General features: G+C 39.6%; 1 protein-coding gene across 2 annotated transcripts; it reads right to left on the bottom strand.

Moving 5' to 3' along the window:
• Positions 1-44: 44 nt before the first annotated feature.
• Positions 45-27,896, bottom strand: abcc6a (ATP-binding cassette, sub-family C (CFTR/MRP), member 6a). 2 transcript variants are annotated; one of them, XM_077605304.1, is made up of 31 exons: positions 27,458-27,896; positions 24,898-25,074; positions 24,689-24,814; positions 20,610-20,747; positions 18,153-18,275; positions 16,852-16,913; positions 16,592-16,723; positions 15,224-15,430; positions 13,579-13,756; positions 12,314-12,475; positions 12,125-12,217; positions 11,485-11,688; positions 10,782-10,928; positions 9,152-9,239; positions 8,602-8,671; positions 8,396-8,522; positions 8,151-8,327; positions 7,919-8,086; positions 7,549-7,732; positions 6,706-6,790; positions 6,494-6,611; positions 6,197-6,404; positions 5,782-6,092; positions 3,506-3,705; positions 3,277-3,403; positions 2,590-2,691; positions 2,346-2,492; positions 2,103-2,261; positions 1,772-1,938; positions 1,441-1,635; positions 45-1,354 (listed from the first exon to the last, which is right to left on the bottom strand). In XM_077605304.1, the coding sequence occupies exons 1-31, from the start codon at positions 27,497-27,499 to the stop codon at positions 1,246-1,248; spliced, it is 4,533 nt and encodes a 1,510-aa protein (XP_077461430.1). In that variant the 5' UTR covers positions 27,500-27,896; the 3' UTR covers positions 45-1,245. The 2 variants fall into 2 exon arrangements, with proteins under 2 accessions (XP_077461430.1, XP_077461431.1); XM_077605305.1 differs by lacking the exons at positions 16,852-16,913; positions 24,689-24,814; positions 24,898-25,074; positions 27,458-27,896 and having other exon boundaries at positions 20,610-20,741.

The raw sequence follows: 27,896 nt of genomic DNA on the forward strand, positions 1-27,896 counted from the left end.
ATATTGCCATAATTGCTCACTGTCACTGTCACAGTCATTTTTAATTTTTTATTCAAATAATGTTTATTATTCAGCACAATGCATACAACAATAATAGTATTTCATCAGTGAAAATAGCTTGATATAAAAAGTATAAATATAATACAATTCTCAGTATTTGAAAGACATGTTTTGAAACACCACATAAATAAACTACATGGTTTTCCTTTGAAAAGGTTGTCTAAACCAGTAAGACAAAAAAAAAACAGCATCATAACTTCTCTCTGCGAAAAGCCCATATAAATCTTTGAATTCAGGATCAAGGTCGTTGAGTACAATTCACACTTGGTGAAGTCAGCATAAAAATAGAACAATAGCGAATTCTCTCTCTACACAGATACAGTATATATACTATGTATGGCCTGAGTTGTGCGGTGGTGGAGAAAAAAAATCACTCACCAAGATTTATACCATTGTTGAGATGAGACATTCTCTTCATTCAATGCGGCTTTCACATATAAGCTTCAGTTTCAATCTGGTTGACAAGATTTCTTTGGGCTTTATGTTTACTTTGACAGAAATAAACAACTGCCTGCCAATGTTTTGGCTCACACAATTGTTTTTCTCCAATTCTCTGGAATATAAAAAATCTAAATTGGCTGGTTCAAACTCATTTCTGGAGGCTCTGAAAACCTCCCAGCCCTCACATTCGCCAGCTTGAACCTTTTAGAGGGTCAGTATGTCAGAGCCATTTTTGTCCGTGTTCTTGGAAAACAAAGCGGTATAGAAATGGAGATGACCTCTTTCTAGCATGAACCATTTAAAAAAATGCAAGAGTAAACATCATTGTCAAAGCCTGAGAAAACATGTCATGTCCTTCATGACATGAAAAACTATTGGTACCATTCATAAGAGGAATAACAATCCATTTAATTGGTGGTTGTCTTGCATTCCAAACTTCGCTTGATCCTTAAATAGAATGAATGGATTTTGAACTCAATGTACACATTTTTAATCGCTCTCACATTCCCAGCAATCCACTGTAGCTTCATTTTCATGTACACAATTTAAATGTGTTTCCTGATTCAGGACAACATATTCATATGTGTAAGAAACTTAGTACTGAGCAGTATTGGTCGCATCTCTGGGCCCTCAATTGACAATGCCCTCGGGTGAGCTGCCTCAGAGCTTGGTTGGGCCATTTCAAACTTTTGTTGAAAAGCCATGGGGAAAAATAAGCCAAATTTGTGCAGATGCTCCATGGTCTTAGACTAGGCCAGCTTCCCGACACATTCGGAAGAACTGACCCTGCTGTGCAATGAGATTGGTTGGAGAGTCCATTTCAGATATGTGGCCCCGATCCATAACAATCACTCTGTGAAGTACAAAGGAGAAAGATGGGTAGAGTCGTGTAAGGGAATTACTATAGTACTAGTATACTTTATAAAACTGATTCCATACCTGGTGTAATCCATGATGGTGTTAAGGCGGTGAGCAATGGTAAGAACAGTGCAGTCTTCAAACTGGGTTCGGATTGTGGACTGGATTAGTGTGTCAGTCTCCAAGTCCACAGCAGCTGTTGCCTCATCCAAAACCAAGATTTTGGTTTTCCTCAGCAAGGCTCTTGCAAGGCACACCAGTTGGCGCTGTCCCAAACTATTCACATTATAAAGAGTTGTAGAAGAATCAAAATGAGTTGGACTGTGCACGAGGTACAATTTTGTGTGTATTGTTGTAATACTAACATAGTTGGTAGGTAAATAAAAGCAAAACATGGAATATTTTTGTGCACCTGAGGTTTTCTCCTCCTTCTGAGCATTCGTGGCTGAGTTTGTCAGGCAGGTTTGACACAAAGTTCTTAAGGTGAGCAAGCTCTAATGAACTCCATACTTCTTCATCAGTGTAAGTGTCAAATGGATCAAGATTCATTCGAAGTGAGCCCGAGAAAAGCACAGGATCCTGAGAGGGGAAAAAGCATTGATAATTTGGGTTGCAGATTTATTCCCTTTGTGATTAAATATATTCTCACGATATTGGAAGCAATAGAAACAGTTTACGTGAGAAAAGCCGCTCTGGCATTTCTCACATAAACTTTCTTCTGTTCCTTTTTGTCAATAACTTACCTGAGGAATGATAGTAATGCGTGATCGAAGGTCATGGAGTCCAATGTCAGCAATGTTAACACCATCAACAAAAATACTTCCCTTAGCTGCCTCTAAGATTCTAAAGATTCCCAAGGCAAGGGAGGACTTCCCAGCCCCCGTCCTTCCCACAATGCCCACCTGGAACACATTAGAGAAGTCGAATGTACGTAAATCCTGTGCAAGCCTCATTAAGTAAAAATCACATTGTTTAAAATTACTCACTTTCTCTCTTTCATGAATCTGCAAGGTAATGCCTTTTAAAGCCAACTCCAGTCCTTTGCGGTACTGCAAGCCATAGTCCTGGAACTCGATGGTACCTGTCTGGGGCCAAGCCAGAGGCAAAGAACTGCCTTCAATGCTCCAGCTGGCCTGTATAATGCGAAGAGAATGAAATAATAGGGCATCATTTTACATTAGCAAAAAGAAAACATTTTGTAGAAAGTGTATGTGAGGTGGAAACACTGACCTCTTTCGCAGTGTCTGCATATTCATTTACTCTTTCCACAGAAACGATGTTGTTTTCTACATCAGTCCATGATCTAACAATCCAACTGAGGATTCCAGTCACCTGCAAAACCCAGCATAATGAGATGTTTTTTAAATTATTTTTTATCACTGCCCATACACAACATATGTTGTTTTAACTGTTTAATTTTGACATTGAAAAAAACTTTTCATGGTAGCTTATATAACACACTTCTTACATACTTGTATGTTCATTGCAAAATCGAAAGTACCCTATCAAACTAACAGATGGACAAATAAACCATGACATTTGAGGTTTGGATTTGACGGAGTAACTCGAAAATCGATGCTGGAAATAGAAAATGATATCTCATCTAATTTTCTGAACCGCTTTATCTTCATTAGGGTCGCGGGGGGTGCTGGAGCCAATCCCAGCTGCCAGAGGCGGGGGACACCCTGAATCGGTGGCCAGCCGATTGCAGCGCACAAGGAGTTGGACAACCATGCATACTCACACCCATACCTAGGGGCAATTTAGAGTGTCCAATGAGCCTACCAATTCAGTGTGTCGCCCGCCTCTGGCCCGAAATCAGCTGGGATAGGCTCCAGCACCCCCACGACTCTGGTGAGGATAAAGCGGTTCCAAAAATGAGATGAGAATATGAATTAAAAGGACCTCAGACTGTACCTGGAGGGAGTGAGACACAGCCAACCCTACTATGCCAGGACTCAAAGTGCTTTTTCCCATTACAGAGAGAATAGCAGCTGCTAACACCACTCCATTACCAACAAACTCCAGATTGACTGCCAGCCATCTACGGATGAAACACTAATTACTGACAATGCTAATACCAGTTATGCTTTAACAACACAGTTTCAATTATGATAGCAAATTATATTTAATATTGATATCTCACCGGGTGGCCACAAATCGGGGGAAGTAGGAGGTCTGGTTGAAATCTACCCTTTCATTAGCCTGCATAATGAACCTAGACTGATCTCCAAAGGCCCTGATAACACTGGCGCCCTGTACTGTCTCATTAAAGTGGGTGTAGATGGGAGAGCGGCTCACAGCTTCTAGTCTCCGCAGCTGACAGGATGTGGCGACGTAGAAGCTCTGAATGCAACACACAAATGACAGAAATCAAGAAGGTTAAAAATCCTGTAAAGCAAATGGAATGATTTATTTCAAAATACATTTGACAAATTTTTGTAGAAAAGAACTGAAAATAGTATGTACCCGGTGTGATAACCATTTTGTGAAGTGCTAAGTTATAGCAAGAAACACTTTTTCACCTCCGTGGCAAGCAAGGCTTTTTGGGCAAACCTAAAACAGGGTCTCCACTAATACCCCTAAAGTTTAAGGCCTAAACCAGTGGTCTCCAAACGATTCCACAAAGGGCCGCAGTGGATGTGGGTTTTCTTTCCAACCCAGAAAGAGGACACCTTTTCAACAATTTGGTGTCGTACAAGTGCAATCCATAGATTGCAGTCAGATGCTTCTTGTTTTCTGCAGAAATCTCATTGTGTCTGTGCTGGATCAGTTTGAACAAACCCACAGTGGCCCTCGAGGACTGGTTTGGGGACCCCTGGCCTAAACCATGAAAGGAGTACTAAGTCCAGTCAGTCTCTATTTGCTCCGATTACAACTTCATCCTTCACTTGACCAACAAGCATTGCCTACACTTACAACCCCATGTCCCCACTATTCATCAAATACAATTACATTGTTTTTATTTTTATTGGAAAAGTAAAAAGGCAAGTAAAAACAGACACCTGCGTACAGACAAAGACTGTTGATGTGTCACGGTTGGCTAGAATTTTACAAAGGTCCACTGCATTTGTACTATAACTTCTGGAGGTAGCAGCAAGTAGTGTGTAAAATGGGACCCTAAGACATAATGTGAAAGTATGCTCCGCTGCCGATGGGAGCTCGACAGTGGAGCCAACTTCAACATCGTCCGAGATAGGCGATTTTACCTGAGCACTCATTGGCGTAATAGTCAAAGCATGATGTATTTGAGTAGTTTTGTAGACATAGGGCACAGACTAGAACAGGGGTGTCCAAACTATTCCACAAAGGGCCGCAGTGGATGCAGATTTTTGTTCCAACTGATCCAGCACAGGCAGTTTAACCAATAAGGTTTCTCCTGAAACCAACAGCACCTGACGGCAATCAACTGATTACACTTTTAAGACCCCTTTTTGGTAAAAAAAATGCTTCCTCTTCATCGATTGGAAAGAAAATCCGCAGCCACTGTGGCCCTTGAGGACCGGTTTGGACACCCTGGGCTAGAAAAAAGCCTCCGTTTACCTAATTGTATTATCTAAAGCAGGAATGTATAAAATAGTTTTTTTTCAATCTGAGGACAGTTTAACCAATGAGGGTTTTTCTGAAGCCAGCAAGAACCTGGCTGCAATCAACTGATTACACTTTTAGGACATCAGATTGGAATGAAAACCTGTACCCACTGCGGCCCTTGGGGCATACAATGATGTAGAGCACATGTATCAAAGTGGCGGCCCGCGGGCCAAATCTGGCCCACCGCATCATTTTGTGTGGCCCCAGAAAGTAAATGATGATCTGTTTTCTGATGAAATTCAAATGACGATTGTAGATTATTTCCTGTGTTTCCTCATTTTAAATCAATAATTGCAAACAATTTGTACTAATTTGAATGTCCAAAAATGATCTATCGATTAGCACGATTGAGAAAGCTGTCAATTTATTAATCGATTAATTTTGGCAACCTAGTTGGAAGACATAACGGCCCTCCGGATGTATTCGAAACTACCACGTGGCGCGCGACAAAAAATGAGTTTGACACCCCTGATGTAGAGGTAATTCATTGACAGTTAGCATATAAGCAGGGCAGGGTTTGAGTCAAACCAAGTGGACAAATCAACAGTGTTTGAGATGTGAAAAGCCAGCCTTATTTTGCCCCAATTGTTTCATGAATTCAAATTGCATTTTCTTTATTAAACAATCCTTGTTTATTTGGTAAATTTAAACAAATCATTAATATTGGCTTCCTTTTGACTGAACCTTCAAATTGAAGCCACAGCAAAAGTTGAAAAGTAGTTTTCAGTTACATGTTATCAGTGTTCCTACAATGTTGCAATACAACCTGTATGGAATATCTAAATTATGAATTGTAAGCTTTGTGTCAATTTTGGGATGAGAGGATCTTACCTGTACAAAGGCGTAGAGGAATGCAAGAGGCAGGATGATCACAGCAGCAAAGGGTGTTGCCATGAGCACAATAATGCACACCTCCATAAGTTTAAAGACGTAGCTCAACATCATCTTTAGGCCCTCAGGCACCATGCAGTCAATGGCGTCAATCTCTTTTGCAAATCGGTTGAGCAAGTTGCCACTAGGCGTGCATTCAAAGAAAGACATCGGCGAATGTAACACATTGACCAGCAGGTCCATGTGCAAGTGGCGAGAAGCAATGATGCCACAGATGGAGATAGCTACAGTGGTCCCAAAGATTGCAATGCCTGAAGAGAAATAAAAAATGCATGGTCACATTTGGAGCAGAAGAATTTTCTTCCACTGTGCCAAAAAAAGTAAATATTTTCCCACTCAAGTGATGGAGTCTAACCTTGAACAAAACCCAGCGCTGCAAAGACAGATAGCTTCAGGTCGGCATCAATCTGAGTACCGTTAACAATTGGGTCGTCGGCCCACATGCTCAGCCAGTAGTTGTAAGCCAGCGAGGCTCCCTGCTGAAAGGCGTACAGGAAGACAATAGGAATGATGATGGCTAGTCCTATGGTCTTAAAGTACTTCTGGTACATCTCCAGCCTTACCTATAATGGGGGAAAATTAAACTATCATAAACCATCTGAACGCATTTATTTTACATATTTCTTGAATTGTAGATCATGTTAAGTCTTACTCGTCCGGTGTGGGCCTTGTCAACTTCTGTGAGTTTGCCAAGTTCCTCAGGAACCTGCTCCTGCTCTGTTTCGGACACAGGCTCCATATTCTGTAAATTTGTATTTGTTGTCTCACCCCTGGGAAGAAAACGGTGAAACAAGAAGTCTGTTTGAGGAATTTTATCAGGAAATTTGGTTTGACACAGGGCCCACAGTTTAGAGAGTAGCATACCCAATAAGCTGCTCCTGAGACAAGTCTCTGGAGAATGGCATGAAATCAACCATGCTGAGACGTGCATTTGACTTTCTTGAGCCCGCTACAAAAAAGAAATTTTCTGCATTATTATTGGTTAATTGCATCATGCTACACCATACCATGACCAGTCTCAAAATAAGGACTGCTCAAACAACATAAGAATGTAAAAATAAAACCACCGAAGCAAGTTGATAATGGTCCGTTTGGAGAAAAGTGTCATTGAAATATAAAGTTTTTGTGGTTCTAATCTACTTTGCAGGCGGGCGGCCAGGTGCCCCGACTGCTTAGCATGTCGGCCTCACAGCTCTGGGGGTCCTGGGTTCAAATCCAGGTCAGGTCCCACCTGTCTGGAGTTTGCAGGTTCTCCCCGGGCCTTTGTGGGTTTCTTCCGGGTACTCCGGTTTCCTCCCACATTCCAAAAAACATGCACGGTAGGCTGATTGGGCACTCTAAATTGCCTGTCGGTATGGGTGTGAGTGTGCATGGTTGTCCGTCTTCTTGTGCCCTGCGAGCGGCTGGCCACCGATTCAGGGTGTCCCCCGCCTCTGGCCCGGAGTCAGCTGGGATAGGCTCCAGCACCCCCCGCGACCCTAGTGAGGATAAAGCGGTTCAGAAAATGAGATGAGATGAGAATCTACTGTGCTAGCTGCACTGCAAAATACCGTGTTATAATTTTAACTCCCAAGTAATCAGAATTTAGAAAAGAAAAAATTGGAAATGTTTTGATCCAAGTGTTCTTGTAAAAGCCATATTGTGCAGAATTTGTTTTAGGCTTCACCAGGATTTTTTTTTAACAAACATTAAATACACTGCTCTCACCTCTTTGTATGGCGCTTTCTTTCCGGTCGGTGTTGGCAAAAGTGTGTATGAAATCCGCAAAGGCGCCACGGCGGCTGAGAAGTTCCTGGTATGAGCCGCTCTCTGTGATTTCTCCATTTAAAAGCACAAGAATGAGGTCAGCTTGCGGCAGGAAGCTCATCCCATGGGTCACGAGGATACGAGTCTGCCGAGTCACATAAATGAAAGAAATTGGAAGTGCTCTTTATATGAGTACACTCCAACACTAAATTGTCGCAGTGTCGAGAAATGTCGCCAGAGTGGCTTTTTTGAGTTTTAGGACAACAATGAAGTTCACATTTTTGCAAGTTTATGAAGCGTCGTTAAAACCATTTTTCTATGGGGATCTCACCTTGTCCTTAAGCACTCCTTTTGGTCCAATGACTTCATCGAAGATGTGCTGACCGACGTGTGCGTCAACAGCAGAAAGCGGGTCATCCAGGAGGTACACATCCGCTTTCCTATAGACAGCTCTGGCCAAGCTCACTCGCTGCTTCTGTCCACCTGAAAGGTTAAGCCCCTACAGAAAAAAAGTGTGAGACAATACTCATAGAATTGAAGACTCTCAAATAAAATATTTTTACCTTCTCCCCAATTTCTGTTGCATCTCCAGCAGGTAGAATGTTAAGGTCAGGCAGTAGGGCGCAGGCCTCCAACACGCGGTGGTACCATGTCTTCAGCTTTTCACGGCCAAAAATGATATTGTCTTGGACTGTGGCATTTTGGATCCAAGCCTGCTGGGGCACATAAGCTGTAGAACCCTGCAAAGAGATATAACAGAGAGAAGTTTCAGCGTACTCTTTTATCTTACAAGAATGCAGCATCATACCTTCACAGTGACATGGCCGCTTCTTTTCTCAGTTTCACCAAGCATGGCAGATAATAAAGATGACTTCCCGCTGCCCACGTGTCCAACCACAGCCACGAGGGAACCCCTCGGCACACGGATGGAGATTCTATGAGCAACAACAGCGACAGATCTTTAAGTCATATCTCATTCTCTAGTGTATTTATTCTTTAAATGCCTGAACTTACTTTTTAAGACATGGAGGGCCCTCTGTAGACCAGCTAAAAGTTCCGTTTTCGATCAGCAGATCTTCTGCATCTAAGCAAGGGAAAGGTTAATGAGCGATAAAATGTTCAATACTTCTCATCATATTTAATCCCTCATAACACAAGTAAAATTCCCCTTCAATATATTATCAAAGATCTTCTGGTAGATTTATTTCCTCTACAAATAATGTAGCTGTTGCTTTTAGGAGAATGTCTAAGCAAGCGTTGACAGATGTGAGATGGAAAACCAAAGCATGTTTGCCTAATTCCTATTGCCATATATCAAAAGTGTGAATTCTTGTGCAGATTTATGACAACCACTAAATGGATGTATCCTGTAATTACTTTGTCTGTCTGTCACCCCGGAGGCCCGGGAAGTGACAGTGCACATCATCTATGTCAAACTGTTGTGTTCCACAAACACAAACAACTAAACCTTGCGGTCTGCCTACATTTATTATGACAGTCTTTATAGAGAAAATAGCAGCTCATTCATCCAGTGTGATCATTTAAATATAGGTGAGGTCCTTACCAGAACTCAATGGAGCCTTTAAGACATTATCCACTTTGAGTTCCTCTGCGCACAGATATTTTCCCAGACGTTTCAGTGAAACCACAGCCTGGACAGAAGACATAAAATTGTTCCCAATGACTGTTATGAAGGTATATCCATTTTTATTTAAATTACAATGTCACATACGCATTGTATACATTATATTCTACAGTAATCCCTCGATTATAATGGTTAATGTAGACCAAACATTGCCGCGAAAAACAAAAAAACATGAAGTAGTGTCACCCTTATTTAAAAAAAATGATATACAGACGCTCCCCTACTTACGAACATTCAACTTACGAACAACGGTACATACGAACATGTCTGCAAATTGCGTTTAAGTCCAAAAATGTTCCCAAGTCCAATTTTGTATTTCGCGCCTTTTTCGCTAATACCGACGCCTGGCGCTGTGAGAGCTCAGCTCACCCAGCATCTACCTTCTTCTTCGTTGCAATGCGGAAGTGCGTGAATGTATCTCCAGTGTGCAAAGAACCTTTTTCATTTGTATCATTAAATATCTCATGCATCCAATATTGAATATGGTTGGTAAAAAGCTAAAGGCTTCTATTGAGGGAGTTGCAAGGAAGAGACAAGCCATTTCATTTGAAACGAGTGGCAATAATAACGAAGCTTGATGCGCGTGAGAGTGGTGAGCGTTTCACGGGCATTGAATCGTTCGACCGTCAGTACCATTTATAAACAGGAAGATCGAGCAGCAGGACCCAAATATTGAACGTTGCACAAAGTTTGCAAATCAATTGAATGATGCCATACAGTGCTACCGCATCATTTATGATGAAAAAAAGAAGAAAACTGTGCAATCGTCATTAGGTCGCTTCTTTTGGCCAGTTTCTAATACATAAATCTCTCTCTCTCTACAGTACTGTACATATTCTCTCCATTTTATTAAATGTTTTTTTTTCAGTACAAACCAATGCGTGTTACTTATACAAGCCTTAAACATACAAATGCACTTATATAAACCTTCAATATACTTATATCGGCTTTAAACATAAATTATAATACAAAATATAGCACTGAATCAACTTACAAACAAATTCAACTTATGAACAATCGCTCGGAACCAATTGCGTTCGTAAGTAGGGGAGCGTCTGTATATATATATATATATATATATATATATATAGACGCTCCCCTACTTACGAACGCAATTGGTATATATATATATATTTTTTCTTTTTGTTTACTTCAGTGCTGAGTTCTAGTAGAAAAAGCGGAGGGCAGGGGAGTGGCTTCCGCTTGCGAGTTTCAGCACGGATTTTCACATTTTATGAACTTACAAAAATAATTTTTCTTTAAAAAAAATTCCCAAAAATTCCCCCAGAAAAAATCTGCGATGTAGTGAAGCCGCGGTATTTGAGGGATTAATGTATATATATATATATATATATATATATATATATATATATATATATATATATATATATATATATATATATATATATATATATATATATATATATATATATATGTGAGACCTAATACTACACACAGCTGCCAGTATGTTGCTGCTACAACGTTGCCAACTCAAATGACAAAACTGATGCATTAATTTCTCATTGGAAAATATATATAATAATCTTACCTGCATGCTTGTACTTATTGCAAAAGGAAGCTGACTAAGTGGTGTCTTCAGAATGTTGATAAGTGCCATTGAAACAAAAACCTTTTGTGCATCCAGGATGTTTTTGTCATCAATCATAATGTAGACTCCAAACATCGCAAAAGCAATCTGGAGGTTGCAAAATGATACATTTTTACAATGGTATTTCTACTTATTATATAGCTGCATCATCATATGGAACCCACTCAGCAACAATCAATCAGTCAATCAATCAAATATACTGGAGATAATATACGTGACTATTTAACATTCACATGGATTAAAAAATAAAATAGTTGAGATATTCATATATTCTAATTTGGCCTAATATCTTTCAAAGAGTAGGAGAGCATGCATTAACATGAAAATTGATGACGTTACATCGATTTATGTAGCCACTACTAGTTAGGAGTGGGGAAAAAACTGTTAAAAAATTTGTTACATGCATCTTTCAAATGAAGTAGTAGTACAATTTCTGCAGAAATTGTATGTAGAATGCAATCAGAAATATGACGCAACTTGCTCAGTTAAGGTAAGAATTAATTTAGTAATTCATTTTGCAGACTGGGCTGCCCGGGGGCTGACTGATTCAACAGCTTTGAATGTATAGGTGGTTTTAAATATTATGTAAATAATTCTAATGACATTTATTTTATAAATATACAAGTATACAATGTGTTCCTACCATGAAAGATGAGGAATTGAAGGATGCAATTGAGATGGAATAAAGGATCTGGGATTTCTTCAGGGCATTCAGCTCTTTTTCTCTATACCCTAACACCTGCTCCAGGAAGGCCTTTTCCCAGGCATAGAACTTGAGAATCTTTATTCCGTTCAAGATCTCGTTCATTAGTCGGATACGGCCGTCCATGAACTTCATTTGAATCTCCTGTTAACCAGAATAAAAGGTCTCCTCATTTTTATTCTTGCACAGTGTAAAGAAAAGAATGTGAGCATGGGTCTCCCCTAAGGACAAACTCATGGGTTTTCCTGTGAATATATAATAGAACTCTGAATATTTTAATAACTTATGACAAGTCTGCAATTAAGAGCCAGAAATGTGGTCAGAATGCAATCCTGGTTTTGATTAAGTTCGACTCTAATTTCATAAAAGAGCATGGTGTTTTAGAGAAAGGCTAAGTTGCGTGTGCCTGCTCTTTCCAGTCATTGTTATAGTCACACTAAAATGGGTAGCACGAAGGACAAGACATCGAAACCAGCTGTGGCAATCTGGAGGAAACATGCAACTATGACAAAAACATGAGAACTCCACTGAACTTTTATTGTTGGAAAATTTGAATCAAATTCTTAAATTTCTTTTTTACCTGGAGCTTGCTTCTTTTCTTTGCTATCAGTCCATTCAGTGGAAAAATTAGGATAATTGTGGCAATTCCTGCCAAAGCTGATGGTCCAAGTTGCTACCAAAAGGAAACCAAACAATGGTTATCATAGTAGTTCTAGTAGCTCCAGTATCAATATGCACATCAAAGACGCAACATTCTAAATCCACGTACTTGCCACAGGAAGAAAAGACAAAGCGCAATTTCTATAGGGGCCAGCCAGACAGCGTTGAAGTACACCACAAAGTCCATGAGCTTTTGGGTATCTGCTGAAACCAGATTTACAATTTCTCCAACAGTGCAGGTCCTTCTGGCAGCGCTATTGATCACCAAAGACTGGATTGATAACAAAAGAGACATTTTGCATGTTTACGAATTAATGTACAATTAATGTAGAGATTCATGAATATAGTAAAAAAAATGGACTTTGCCTTTAGACATGTATTGAGGGTGAAAAAAATCTCTTAACTCGTCCATTTGGACTGGGACAATGGCTATTGCCACCATTAGGATTCAGAGATTACCCGCAACATTAGCTGACAGTCACTCATTCCCAGCCAGTGGTCATGTTTCAGTGCATTGATAGCAATGGATGGTCAATTTATATTGACTGGGAGGGACTGGCAGCATTAGAATGCATAGATTATTCATTCATTCATTTTCTGAGCCGCTTTATCCTCACTAGGGTCGTGGGGGGTGCTGGTGCCTATCCCAGCTGATTTTGGGACAGAGGCGGGGGACACCCTGAATCGGTGGCCAGCCGATAGCAGGGCACAAGGAGACGGATAACCATTCATACTCACACACATACCTAGGGGCAATTTAGAGTGTCCAATCAGCCTCCTATGCATGGAAGGAAACGGGAGTACCCAGAGAAAACCCACACAGGCCCGGGCAGAACATGCAAACTCCAGACAGATTCGAACACAGGACCCCAGAGCTATGAGGCCAACGCACTAACCACTCAACTGCCGGGTGGCCATGCATAGATTAATCGCAAAAATTAGATTCATTGTAACATTGGTTGGGAGATTAATCTATCAAATTGATGGATTAATCGCGGCATTGTTTGTAGACTAATCTATAATTGATTAACTGATTCACTTCCAATGATCATGTTTAAATGACAGTAGATGTCTAATTAATTTCAACTGAGAGTGATGGCTGAATGTAAAGAGTAATCTCCAACAATTTGATTAATTTCAACATGAGTCGACAGATGAGTCTATCATTAACTCATTCACTGTTGATGATTATGTTTCAGTGCCACTGACGGTGACACACCTTTGATCCATTTTGACTGGGAGGACAAGGCAGCGTTAGCATGCAGATATTAATTGCCAAAACTAGAGTAAATGCTACAATATTTAACAAATTATTCTATTAATAACTGACCCCTGGTGTCATGACTATACGATATTGTACTCTATGATACTCACCTTCCTGTACACAAGACCCATAACAGCAGTCTTAACTCTCATTCCCACTGTGAAGCAAGTGTACATGTACTGATGGTTGAAGAGGGATTGGAGGCAAGAGAGCAGGAACATGAGAGTGGCATAGAAGTAGCCCTTCCACAAGGGTGCATCTTCATCTTTCATGAAGCCCAGGAGAAGGCTAAGGACAGAGAAAAGAGTACAATTGGGTCATTCAAAGCTAAACATTCACAATTTAAACATATCCTCCTGACTACCAGGAAAAAAATGTTGTCCAATCACATTTATTTTGAAATTCCCCAGTCTATGTGAAATAATTGGAATACTACAAAAGAAATTTGGTATCATTGGAAAGCTCTGCAAAAAAGGAGTTAATGCGACTGGATGCACTGGGTGGGAGATATTTAGGTTTACAAATGTCCTCTACAGAGGATAAATTTGAACTACTGGTAGTCAGGAGGCTATCAAAAACGATGCAGACAATTCCACTGTCAATGTGGTTCTATTTCAGACATTCATGTGCCTAGTAATGTCCCCACAAATTCAATGCAATTAAAACAAAGCAGCTTTGTTTGCACTACATGGCTCAGACCCCTCTCACCACGTGGCAGCAAATTTCTTATTGTGGTCTGTCTGTGTCTGTGCCATTCAGAGACCAATGTTGTGTGCCTAGCTGAGGCAAAGGGTTGTGGTTTCGTCTACTTCTTGCTTACAAATCCATGACTCTAATTAACACTTCAAATAATTCAGTGTTTGTGCCTAAAAAACAACATTCCAGTCTGGCCACTACGGTAGGAGGGGGCCGTGACTTTGGTTGGTTTCATCATTGCCAGAGTACAGCGTTTTGTTTGGTTGTCTTTGACACAAATGGCTACATAATGACAATGACATTGTTATATGGGATTAAATGCGTCACAATATTTATATACGAGTTTAAATTTGCCGGTGATGTTTTTGTTTGGTGTATTTTTTAAATCACTATAACAAGGACATATCTTTCTTTTAAACTGAATTTCATCCAAGTAGGTTTGAGTCCAACATGAGGTTTGGAACTTTTGGCAGCTGCGTTATGCAGTACATTAAACTCAATGTCACTCGGTTTGTGGGACACGAGCACTGAAAATGTGCCTCAGCAACACAAACTCCCAGTTTCTATTTCTAAATGACTTACATAATGGCAGAATACCGCAAACCTCATTTCTGCTATTTTATTTGCTTTTAGCCAAAACTGCCTCATTTATATCACTCAGAATCTCAACAACTTGTAGTTCCCATTATCAAAAGCATTTACTTTGTTCAAATACACTTTATATTTGGAAAAATCTCTGATTAAAAGGAATGAATCAATCACAAATTTGTCGGAACATCCTGGTGTACAAAAAAAAAGTATGAGTTTGTTGTAGATAATTGTAAAATGATTGGGAGAAAATTGATAAACTGGTCACCCCTCATAAATGTTTTACCTGATCAAGAGACAGAAAAATAACAAAGACACCTGACAAAACCTTGAGGAAATCTACATAGTGTTCTTGGTGGAATGCAGGCTGTCTTAATATTGTACTTTGGCCGTTAGTGAATCCCAAAACCAGGGATTGACATATATTGAAATAGCAACTCATATAACAGAAACTGCTATGCTTTGTCTTACCTCAGCACTTGGGGAATGGCGAACATGAAGGCATCATGGAAAACGATACACATTGTTCCAGTAAGGAAGTATGGACCAAACTTGCGTGCCAGAGTTCTTAATAAAAAGAAGCCTGAGCTCTGCTCTTTGTGCAGTTTTCTGAGCAACTGAGATTGATCAGGCAGCCTGCTGCCCAAAGACACGCCTGATGTCAAGGCCTTTTCCCGCCTGTCATGGGGGTGAAAAAACACAGTTACACTCCTGGCAACATGCTGGGACCACTTACATTAATACCTTGTTTATCGTGGCTAATAGGTTCCAAGATATGCCGAAATAGCGGAATAACCACAATGGAAGCACAGTGCTTTTATGGTGTCTAGTATTTATTTGGCGGCCCAGCGGCGTGAGTGGTTATCGCGTCGGCCTCATAATGGGGCACCTGGATTCAAATCCAGGTCGGTCCACCTGTGTGGAGTTTGCATGTTCTACCTGGCCCTGCGTGGGTTTTCTCCGGGTACCCCGGTTTCCTCCCACATTCGAAAGACATGCAAGGTAGGCTGATTGGACACTCTAAATTGCCCTTAGGTATGAGTATGAGCATGAATGGTTGTTTGTCTCCTTGTGCCCTGCGATTGGTTGGCCACCAATTCAGGGTGTCCCCTGCCTCTAGCCCGGAGTCAGCTGGGATAGGCTCCAGCACCCTCCGCGACCCTAGTGTGGATAAAGCGGTTCAGAAAATGAGATGAGTGTTTATTGGGACTTTTAAAACCCTCTCTATGCTATTATATTTAACTCCGGAAAGCAGACACTTGCCTCTAGTGGCCAGTGAAATAATCTTCAATTGTGACTTAAATCCCCCCAACCCCGCCATTTCATATTTGTATTATTGTTCCAACCCTATAAACTTTTCATTTATACTTGGCATATCAAAGCCATGATACTCGATTGAAGTGGCGAGGTAATGTATTCTTATTTGTTATTAAAATATTGGCTCCATCTTTATGTTGTGTTAGCTTTAACTTAAAAAAGACATACTTTCGCTGTTTGTACTATAATTTTAAAATTAAAATTCCATCATTTGGGGTTTGGTCTCCATGAGTAATCGGCCCATAAAAAACAGGAAAAAAACCCACAGCATGTGTCATTTGTATTTTGTGCTAACTATTTACAGATTCTAGCTTTGCTGTTTGAAATCAGAAAAAAAAAATCAGATTGCGGCTAATATGAAATCATCTAATTATCGGCATCGTGGGACTTGAGTCCAAGTAAATCTGGGGAAAAGTTCAAAAGTGAATCAACGTGTACTACAAGACGACCTGATACAGTATGTGTATGTTTGTGATATATTTGTAACTAATATGACATAATAATTGCATGAGAACATCTCACTTTTGAATCTTTGCATATTCCACTGTCCAGTCCTCTTGCAGCACCGAGATAATTTTATGTGACGTGTCTTCTTCTCTCAGTGTCCATAGGTCCTCCGCTGCCAGAGGAGTCCGATATCCCTTCACAGCAAGCCTGAAGAGAAAGTGTGGTGATGATTCACAAATATATAATTATCAACGGAAAGAAAACAGAAACAAGGAAAAATGTTGCTGGGGTGAGTCATTTACAGGCTCAAACCGGGGAAATTTTGAAGACCTTACCCAGTAAACCACCAGAAGAGAATTTTGGATAAAAAAGAGGCGTCTTTTACAGGGCAAGGATTCTGTAACAGAAATAAAACTAGATTGATTCTTGTGTTGATAGTATTTAAACTACACTGCATGTTGACATCGACACTGAGTACAATAGAAAAATAGGGTATTTGTACAGTAAATTGCAGAGAAAAGGTGGTGCATTCAAACAGCATACTGTAAATAGAGTGTAAGCACATATGTATTAAAAATATATTTTGAGGTTAAAACAGCAGACAGAGCGGAAATGTGTCATTGCAAACCATTCTATACATACGCACACACAAAGGTTGCCTTCTCAACCATATGTTTTTCTCCGTTCTTCCACCCCCTCAGTAGGATATTTGCTCTCATTATACCAACACTACAGCGTTTCATTCTTCACTTCCTCCCTTGTTGTGAGTATGCCTAACCAGACAAGGACAAGGAAGTGGAGGAGGATACACCAAGGAACGACCAATGGGTGTGTTCATGACGACAGTCTGCGGCTTCTACACCGCACCACCGGCCAGAAATCTGCAAGGGACTTTTCCAGCTGTTTCCATGGTTTATCACCGGGGAAATAGTATTACATCACGACTCTTTGATTGATGAGGGCCTAATTTTCAATGTCCTGAAGTTGGCGGTTTGATGGGCAAAATATCAGGAATAGTTCTGCACGACTGGAAACTACAACCAAAATCATACAGTGAGACACAAATTAGAACAATTAGCTTATGCAACATAAGTGAGAGCTGTTATTTTATCATGAATCATAGCTATGGTGTTGTCGGTAGCAGAGTTTCATGATCCATTGGCATATATGTGTCACGTTAATGGTATGCTGGAGGACATGGTAAAGCACACAAATGCTTATTCGCACTCTTCTCACAGGAAGTTAAAGCAGCGAGGTGAGAAAGTAAAGATGTGAATCACAACACTGACTCCAAATGGTGGAGAAGCTTGCAAACCAAGGTTTTCAACCACAACATTCGGCAATACATTATTTGAATGCTTCTTTTGACAGTGTCATTAGACTCATGAACATGAACGAAGGCTTATGACAATGTGTAATCCTAACCCTGAGAGATAGACATTTAAAGCAATGTTAATAAAAGGTGGCATAATTCACTGATAATGATGTCTATCATATGCATTTGTTGATATTCATGACAGGTGTCATGTTAAGATTATGACATAGTCAAAAGAAGCATTCAAATAAAGTGTAACCAAAGATTCTTAGGCAGTTCAAAATTTTAATAGATATAGTATATATATATTGTCTGTCACACCTTTTCCAAGACTTTTTTGCCATCTGGGGGCAGGTCGGCAAAGCAGCACAAGAAGAGCTGGACCAGTTGAATGGTGAAGTAGGAGAAAAAAGCCAAGTATCTCACAATATCAGAGGTAATGCCCTGTTGAGTAAGTAAACACATTCTTTTAGAGACCACAATGACAACATATAAAACATGGAGTTTATTTGGTGTAATTTACTACAAGCACGTTTTGTGAGTCTGACTTTTTTTCTTTAAAATCAAGAAGTAATGTGATGGTTTTGGGGATGAAAATATTAGAGTGAAAAGAATATTATACAACCAGCAGTTTCCAGTTTCACAACCAAATGTTATAATAATGCTTAATCAACACCAAACTTGCTCAACAAATCGTACTTTTTCTGTGGACTTCAACCATAGTCACAGAAATAAATTCCTATATTTTGCCTTCCCCACATATGTACACTACAGGATTTGTTTTATAAAACCACAACACAGATGGATTGGAGTAGTTTTAAGATGCTAGTTTGTATATATGTCTCCATTCACTCTGACAAAAAAAGTGTAAATAATTGAGGTATTATAGAACCATCATTCGACCTTAGAACAAGGTGACAGCTGAGTTATAAATACCAACCAATAGTCTATAATATACAACTTTTTATAAATGTTGTCCTTGCCATACAGAATCTGTTTACTTTGGCTTGTGTACTTTTGGGTTAGTGCCACAACCACAGTTAGTTTGTTGCGCAACAGCATGGGTACAAATGCAATCCAGAATGATCGTAAACGTAGGAATTCTGCCTTTGGCCAGTAAGGGATATAAGGATACAAAATGGATCTTTCCACATATACTGTAGAATAACAGGGTCAAGCTAAATGGAAGTGTGCGTGGGTAAAATGTAGGTCAAGTAAAAATGGCCAAAGGTCCACAAACACTGTGCCTCCAACACTCAGAGTAAATCCTTTTCTCTTGAAGTATCTATTAAGTGTTCCAGTAAAATATGTCACAGCAAAGAGTCTATGATAATATGTGACAGGTACAGAGCTGCCAACCTCCCTCGACCCCATTTCAGGAGTACCATTGTCCCATTTCCGGAGTTTATGCGTTTAGTGAATGTGATTCACGCAAAATCAAAATGCGCTGAAGTCGCACAAGACAAATCATTCATCAGAACTTGTAACTCGGATGATTCACAATGCACTCTTGTTACCGAATTCGGTTTACAGTGCAGTTGTATAAAGATGGCGGAAGCTGTGGCAATGGTGTGAATTTCGAGGCATTTAAATTGGAAATTTGGTACTTGTATGAAATGGTTGTTTCAAAAAAGTTTTTTTTCAAAAGAGAATTTTTTAAATAGCGCAACAATTGTCTTTTGCTTCTAAACAAGCAGGGGGGCCCGTCTTTGACTTAAGACAGTAAAATATGAAATCCATTTCATTTTTCGCCAGCTACCTTAATGCTAATATATAATGCTAGACACAATTGTATAAAAACTACCAGTTAAAAAAACAACAACATTAAAAAAAATATTTAAATATCATAAAAGGAATCAATATCGGACGATATGCAAAAAAAAAAAAATCTGATCCTTTCTTTGGCCAGATTGCCTCGACCTAGTTCATGTTCACGTTGTGGCGAACAACAACAATTTGGTCAAATGAGGAAGGTTGGAATTTAGTATACATATTGTGGAATTGCCTAAATGCTCAAGATATTGTAGAATAATGATGTAAAGAACCACAGTCGTGTGTTTCATTACATTGAATTATAAATGTGTGTGAAAGTTAAACATTGTCAGGGTTGCTATATAGATTTAATTCTGGCAGTATGTTTGGTGTGAATAAACCTATAAAACCAGCACTGACGTTTTTCTGGTCTGACCCAGCTCTGGCTTGGCTCACCAGTATTCATCCCAGACCCATCATTACAAACCCCCAAGCAGTGTGGGAATGTCACACTGACAGTGATAAAACCAAAATATGGATGTGTTTGTTTGCGTAATTTTTTGATTTTTTTTTTTTATTGGAAATTCACAACCTCATGGCTTTGAACATCTAAATATAATGTTGGGCTCTTTCAACAATGATTGCAGTGTCTCACAGCAGGCAAAGGAAGAAAAGAGAAATTTAAACTCAGACAAGCCTAGCCAGAATTGGCAGTGTCATCCTCCTACACTTGGTTAATGTTAAGTTACCTTGGTTTTAAAATGGAGGACAAAATAACAGTTTGCTAACAGCATATAGCTCAAGCTGTGCTCTTGGAAACTTATATGTCTAGAGTCTAGACTATGGGCAGCAACACACTTGATTAGATATGACTGCATGGTATTTGGGTCTGCAGGTTCACTGGGGACAAGTCTGACCAACCATGACCATATGTACATTTTATGTTAAAGGGGGTAAGGAGCATTTAAAAAAAAGGATTTACTATACAGAAAAACAACTAAATACATTGATTTTTGCATAAATTACCTCAACTATGGTAAGCTGGATCTTTGCTCTCAGAGGCACCAGGGAACAAACAACCGAGAGGACCCAGAAGAGGAAAAGGAAAACTGAAGAGCGACAACCCCGTATTCTTTCCAACTGAATGATGCACAAGGCCAGGATCTGAAAAGAAACAGAGAGAGAAAAATGATTTATAAATTTGTAAGGGTGGTTTCTTGCCAGAGCCAGCAAATGCAGTGCCAAACTTATGCGGATGCTAGGAATCCTGTTATGAGTCCTCCCAGTGTCAGCAAATAGAATCCCACATATAATTTTACTATACTGGAGTATTTCATAATATGCACAATATGACATTCTTGAATGAAGCGAGAGAATAGGCAGTACTGTGCTTCGCTTAGATTTAGCGGGAGAAAAAAAAGCACTGTTGGAAATGCATTCCCTAGAAAAGACCTTCGACTTTACAGAGTAGGACTAATGTTGGTTGGCTAGTAGTGGTTTGGACTATTTGGTTCCTGGGATTTTCCCTGCCTTAAAAATGTATGAGATAATGAATTTTTGGACATTTAACTTTTCTACGGCTGGCTAAAGTCCCATAAACATGTGAAAGCTGTTTTCGCCAAACTAAGATTTGGTATTAGGAAAAAGTCAACCTCTTTGAAGTTATGCATTCGGTCAAGCAATAAGGCCAGCTCACTAAGTGGAGAAAAAGTAAGTTTAGGTTTCCAAAAAAGTCCCACATTGGTTAGACTGGGATGAGCCACAGGAATGCCTATTAAAGGCTAGCGGTAATAGGATTTTCCCATCAACAACTTGATATGGCAAGATTTCTGTGTGTTTGCCAGGAGGAACATCACACTGTGCCCTCAATGATGTAAACAACATCTCTGGCTTCTCATTTGATGTTCCAGCAGAAGATTTATTTTCTGGCTGTTCTTTTCCACTATTGACTTCGTCTTCGTGTGTCTACCAAAGAACGTACGAGTATCTCAGCAGTCACTGGAAGGGCAGCATGACAAATAACACTGAGCTCAGTGTATTTAAAAAAATAACCTATGCATGTGTATGGAAACAACTACAACAGCATGTTTAATAATTTGGAAAACATTGTAAAACACTGTATATATTCAGTAGATATTAAGGAATGATGTAAGGTCCCACTGTGCAATTATATCACTCTGGAATAAAAAAAAAAAAGAAATTCAAAATTAACTGGGTCATGTCAGTAGCACAATCATAAAAGAATAGATTTTGGACAAATATTGCATTAATTATTTTCCAAGAGTGGTTAAAATTGCATTTCCCTGAAATGTGTTATGTGCCCTGAATGACTTGCCATTTAACTGTAAACCTTTTCATGGTCTGAGTAAGCGACTTCAACGAAAAACCATTACTACGCTTGAATACCTCAAAAGTCCCTGCCTTATAATTATATGTTAGCTTTGTGGGCTGGATGATGGATAGAAATTTATAGTACATTTTTCTATGGTAGGGCGACCCGGTGGTTGAGTGGTTAGTCGGTCTCACAGTTCTGGGGTCCTGGGTTCGAATTCAGGTCACTCCACCTGTGTGGAGTGTAGATGTTCTCCCCGGGCCTGCGTGGGTTTTCTCCAGGTACTCTGGTTTCCTCCCACATTCCAAAGACATGCATTGTAGGCCCGTTGGACACTCTAAATTGCCTCTGGGTATGAGTGTGAGCGTGAATGTTGTCCTTATCTTCGTGCCCTGCGATTGGCTGGCCACCAATTCAGGGAGTCCCCCACCTCATGAGTGATTCTGCATATTTAACCTCAGTCTCAGTCTGCAGAAGGTCCCCACCTTGTGGACTTCCTGTGTGTGGCTCCAGTTTTTACCTAGGTCTACAATGTCTTCTGTGTCTGTGCTTGCTACTGTCTTGCTACTGCAACCAAGGGAATTTCCCGAATACGGGATGAAATACAATTCTAATCTAATCTAATCTAAAGTCCCCGAAGTCATCTGGGATAGGCTCCTGCACCCCCCATGACCCTTGTGAGGATAAAGTGGTTTTGAAAATGAATGAATGAATATTCTATGGTACTTTATACTGCTATTTAAAAACTCACATAATACTTCTCGTATTTGCATACATTTCCTGAAGTCAAATTTTGAAGTTAACTGATCAAGTGCATGCCTCACTTTCAACTATTTTACTTAGCTACATCTACTAAATGCTGATTGTCGAGTAAATCACAAATTCCAAGATGATACAAATAGGTTATTGATTCCTTGGGCACTGATACAATACATACTGTCTTTGCTGAATAACAAAGTCTGACGCGATCCAGTTCAATTCAAGGACTTTCGATCAAATTAATGCATTTTTTGAATGAAGACCATTCTTTTGAACAAAACAGCATGCTAAAAGATCACATTGTTTACAGATATCTTGCGTTATGATGTATTTCAATTCAGTTTTGCCTAACCAATATACTGATCTATCAATACACCGATTAGTGCCGAACATGTGGATTTCTGTTGGTTCTTTTGCGATGATAAATGATACCCTCCTAAAAAAACTATTTCTGAAATCCAACCTCTATAGAAGACTTGTCTTAGTGAATTTTCAGTTCAAACACATGCTTGTATTTATTGAGGAGTCTGCAATGACCACAGGTGGCCAAAGCTGTCTGGGTTGGAGAGTGAGAAACCAAAAAAGGCCTACAGAGAGTGGGTGCTTTATATGTAAAGCTACCCACGAGCATCAGTGCTTTAGTGGCCCTATGACTGTTACCTGCACTGTAAGTCCCCTCAAAGTACTTGTACACAGCCATCATGGAGTCACTGTGCAGCTAAAAACATTCACATTTTTAATGATCAAGACCCTGTTCATCGCAACTGTTAGCTCATAAAGGAATCCAATGTCTTAATGACGATTCAAGACCCAAACACCACACCACCTTTGCTTCTGCTTAAACTATTTCCACATGAAACTGTAATTGATGTAAGTTTCAGTGTTGTCGGCACCTTGATGATTAATGGTCAAATTCAAGCATGTTTGCAGGGTCATGCAATATTTACATTGACCGCACCACTATAAATCCCCCCATAGTTGTGATTTTCACCTCAATGTCTTGCCTACGGATCATATAGTCCAAATTCTTTCATGTGATTGCACATTAATGTGTGAGCCACATTCTTCCCAGAAATGTCTCGTTGCTCCTAACAACACGGGATAAATTTATGATGAGTACGTTGAAATCAATAGTTTATACTCACACACATTCAACGGAGATTTCCACTGACTTAGTGAATCATATTGTAAAATGTGCTGATTACTGTGAATGTATTGACAGAAATGCCTAAAGTGTCTGGGTAAAATGATCGAGACAAACAACACGAACAGAAAAAAAAAGTTTCACATCAAGATGACAAGACTGACCAACGATTCCCGCTCACGTTGACTCGTTAAAATTTTGTAATATGTGTGGTAGGTTGAAATTTGGCAACGTCTCTTTGAGAGAGAGAGAGCGAGAGAGAGAGAGAGCGAGAGAGAGAGAGAGAGAGAGAGAGAGAGGAGAGAGAGAGAGAGAGAGAGAGAGAGAGAGGGAGAGAGAGAGAGAGAGAGAGAGAGAGAGAGAGAGAGAGAGAGAGGGAGAGAGAGAGAGAAACATAGGACATACACTAATGTGTGGTATGGGACATTTCAGAAACAGTTTTTTAGTGTTGTCTTCATAGGCGCTCCATAGATTCAGGTAATATAATTCAGTATACAGCAACAAACTGTGCATGTACACTTTGCTTTAAGACAGTGCTATGAACATAAATGCAACAGCACAGTATTTTCTATGCCATCACTTAAGACACTTGTGCATTACATGCTTTTCTTTTTCACATTTCTTTTTTGCTATTAAATCTTCATTCATTCATTTTCTCACGCATGATCGGGCATAACATTCAAAAATCACGCACACTGTCATTGGGTTGTCGTTCTTAATGTCGTTTTTCAAAATTTAGATAATTTATAAAACTCTTAAACTTTAAAAATGAGTAAAAGCAGTTCAAGGAAAGTGATAAGTTTTACCACAGTCATGCTCTTAAACTTTAAAAATGAGTAAAAGCAGTTCAAGGAAAGTGATAAGTTTTACCACAGTCATGCTGCGTATGATGGGGCTAAGAAGGAAGACCATGTGCTGCTCGATCTCCTGCCTCCTCTCCAGTAAGATGTAGAAAAACTCCACAAAGCCAAAGGACGCCAACAAAAACCCAAGCACCTAGGCAGTACAGTTAGATGTTAGAAATTATATAAAAACAAAAAGCAAAAATTTAGGTTCCTTCTTTTTAGTGCAAGTCTCACCATCTTGGAGATACAAAGGGAGGACACCTGAATGCGTCCATAGTCATGGCAGTAAAGGAGAAGGCAGTAAAGGGGGGCCAGGAACCATAGATAGATACAGGGAACCCACACTAAAACTGTGTTCTGGAAACATTGGGTTAAGTCTGGGTTTGCTGTGTACCATGTGCGGTTCCAGTCCTGCAAGAGATAACAAAAAGATTATTTTTTGTCCCACTGAATAAATGTTTTTTTTTTAAATCAATGAACTACAAATATGACACTGATATCAATCAACAAATGAAGTGCAGAAGAGCAGGTATAAACCTAAAGGATTTAGACTACATTTTAGCATTCCTCGCAGGACTGAGTGAAATCACAGTCAACAAAAAATGCCGTGAGGAGGTCTTTCTTTCTCTAAAATGCTGAGTCAACCTCAAAATTTTCTTTCAAGAATTTATGTAGGACAAAGGAAAATAAAACTAAAAAAAGATCATATGCAAGTAACCCAGTTTACAAACAACAAACCATTTGTTGGCTTGTTATTCGTGGATTGCACAACATTGGCAGAAGCTCAGATTTCAGCAGCTGAATAAAATAAACACACAACCTGGCTTGTTGTTGTCGTCTTGTATTTTATTGTATATGACTCTGCTGAACTACAGGGTGTCTGGCTCTGCTAACAAAATACCAAAGGAAGGGGTCTAAAAGTTTGTAAGGCAGCACAGATTGGCATTGCTCAAGAGTGAGAGTGATTATAAGGCAGAATGCCTTAATACAATCATCACCCATGCCCACCTCTATTAGTTTAATCCTCGAAGGTGAACATTTTAAATAAATGTGGATTGGGACACTTCGGTGTTTTAAAGGAAATGAAAATGAAGGAACGTAGGGAATTTGACCCTGCATGGACCTTTACCAATCTCCTCTCTTCTCAAAAGAGGTCAGAGATAACACATTTTTTAGACGGGTCTGCTTTGTGCATATAGACACTGGAACAGAGATGAAAAAAAAAAAAAAAACTCAGTTCCCAACATTGGAAAGAGCATATTTTAGTTCAGTCAAAAAATCTTGCTCACGAAATTGATAGAAGTTGCATTTCGGTTGTATGTGTAAAAATGTAAAAACATCGTACAGTTCGATGTTCCCATATAAACAGTGAATAATTCATGTTTACCATAAATTGCCACTGCTCATAGCCTCTGAAGTAAAAAGGGTGTGAATCATAGACTTACTAGCAGCTACCTGTTTGAATTACAGCTGTGTGTTTGTTCATCTCACCACAGGGCCTCAAGCGTCATGCAAAATATTTCAAAAATAGTAAAACTACACTAAGCAAAAAAAAAAATCAAAGGTCAGTGTTATGTAATGAAAGGATTTGCACGCACAGTGAATCTGTGGACTCTGTAAGTGCATTTAGGTTCATTTACACAGTATTACTTTTGAGAGCCAGTGAGTGGGCGGCAACTTTCACAGATCCTTCAGACTCCTGTGGTCAATGGCAAAAGGATGAACAGAACGCTTCTATGAAGACACACTCTAAGCATTTTCTTGAACATTTCATATCTTATCCAGTTTCTCACCCTTGACTGAAGTACTTTTATCATCACCATCAACTTGGATGTCACAAGGTGTCTGTTTCATATGACAAACACGTTGATGCGAAGTCAAAACTGCCTTATTGTACAATTGAATAATGTAATCCATGTTTCCATAAAGCAGCAATGCAAGTGCTGTGCCAAAAAAGGTGGAATTGACCCTTATTAATTTGAGTATGCAAATTGTTCATGTATGTTTCCAAGTTTCTGGTTTGTTCATTCTAGCATGGAGGACTTTGTATGCTTGAGAGAAATTCCCATCAAGACCAGAAGGCAGTAATCAAAAAGCCAGCAATGACGTTGCTTTAATGGTATGTGTAGTGTTATTACTACTACAGCTAAAAAGTGAAGGGACACTGCAGCAAAATCAAATGCAAAAACTACAATTCAAAAGAGGGTCTTTGCTATGCAGACCTCTCTATACATTGCCTCTTCACTTTACTGTAATACCAGTTATACTTTACTTTCAATTTCCGCAAAACGTGACAGTCGTTTAAAAGTTCTCAGAAACATGGACACAAAGTGCTGTAATGAGAACCAGAAACACAGAAGGGGCGTGATAAAAGGGGCATAAAGGGAAATTTTTTAACTGTGAACATTCCAGCTGAAATGGCAACATTGTTTTTAGCTGAAAAATTGAAAATGGATATTTTCTAATTCAAAAGACGAAGGATCCCCACCTCTTAAATTCAGATTCCTGCAGGTTGCAACTTGCAGGGCAGTTTTCCTGCCATATTTAATGTGGAAAACAATCTGTTAAATTCCCGCTGTTCTACAACACGTGGCACTAATGGACAAATATTTGATTATATTTTGGGTAAAAGGAGTGCTTTTATATGGCTAATATTTTCCCCCTCTAACAATTGCTACCCTCCTACGTTCAGGATTAAAGTCTCCCGACATTCAAATACAGTACAGTATAAACATGACCAATAGAGAGAGAGACTGAGACAGAGAGATAGCACAATAGGCCTGTTAAGACTCACCCACAGAGGGTCCAAGCCACTGAGTCGGCAGAAGGCATCCATCCACTCGCTTGCTGCTTCCTCTCTGAAGCTCCACTTGTTGGCTTGGAACTGTCCCGTTCCTCACACTAGGTAGCACACCCTCAGCACCCGTGTGTGTGACTCAGTCAGGATAAAGAATTTACTGTGTCGTTAATGGACGTCTCACTTTTTTGGGATGCCAATATTTCTAGTTAAGTTCGGACTGTAGTGTCTAAATGGCTCCGTGTTTATTAGAGAGTGCGTGAAGAGTGCCTGCGTGACTTGTCGTCCCTTTTAGTAGAATATCAGCTCTGAATGTAAGTTTGCATTTAGGTTTGCAACTGCTGTTTCCCTGAGAGCTTGTGTCGTTCTGAGCCAAACCCTGTCTGCCTGCCTGTTTATGAGTGTGACTCCTTGTTAGGTGGGTGGAAATATTTCT

The sequence above is a fragment of the Stigmatopora argus genome, chromosome 7 (assembly GCF_051989625.1).
Source record: "Stigmatopora argus isolate UIUO_Sarg chromosome 7, RoL_Sarg_1.0, whole genome shotgun sequence".
Lineage (NCBI taxonomy): Eukaryota > Metazoa > Chordata > Actinopteri > Syngnathiformes > Syngnathidae > Stigmatopora > Stigmatopora argus.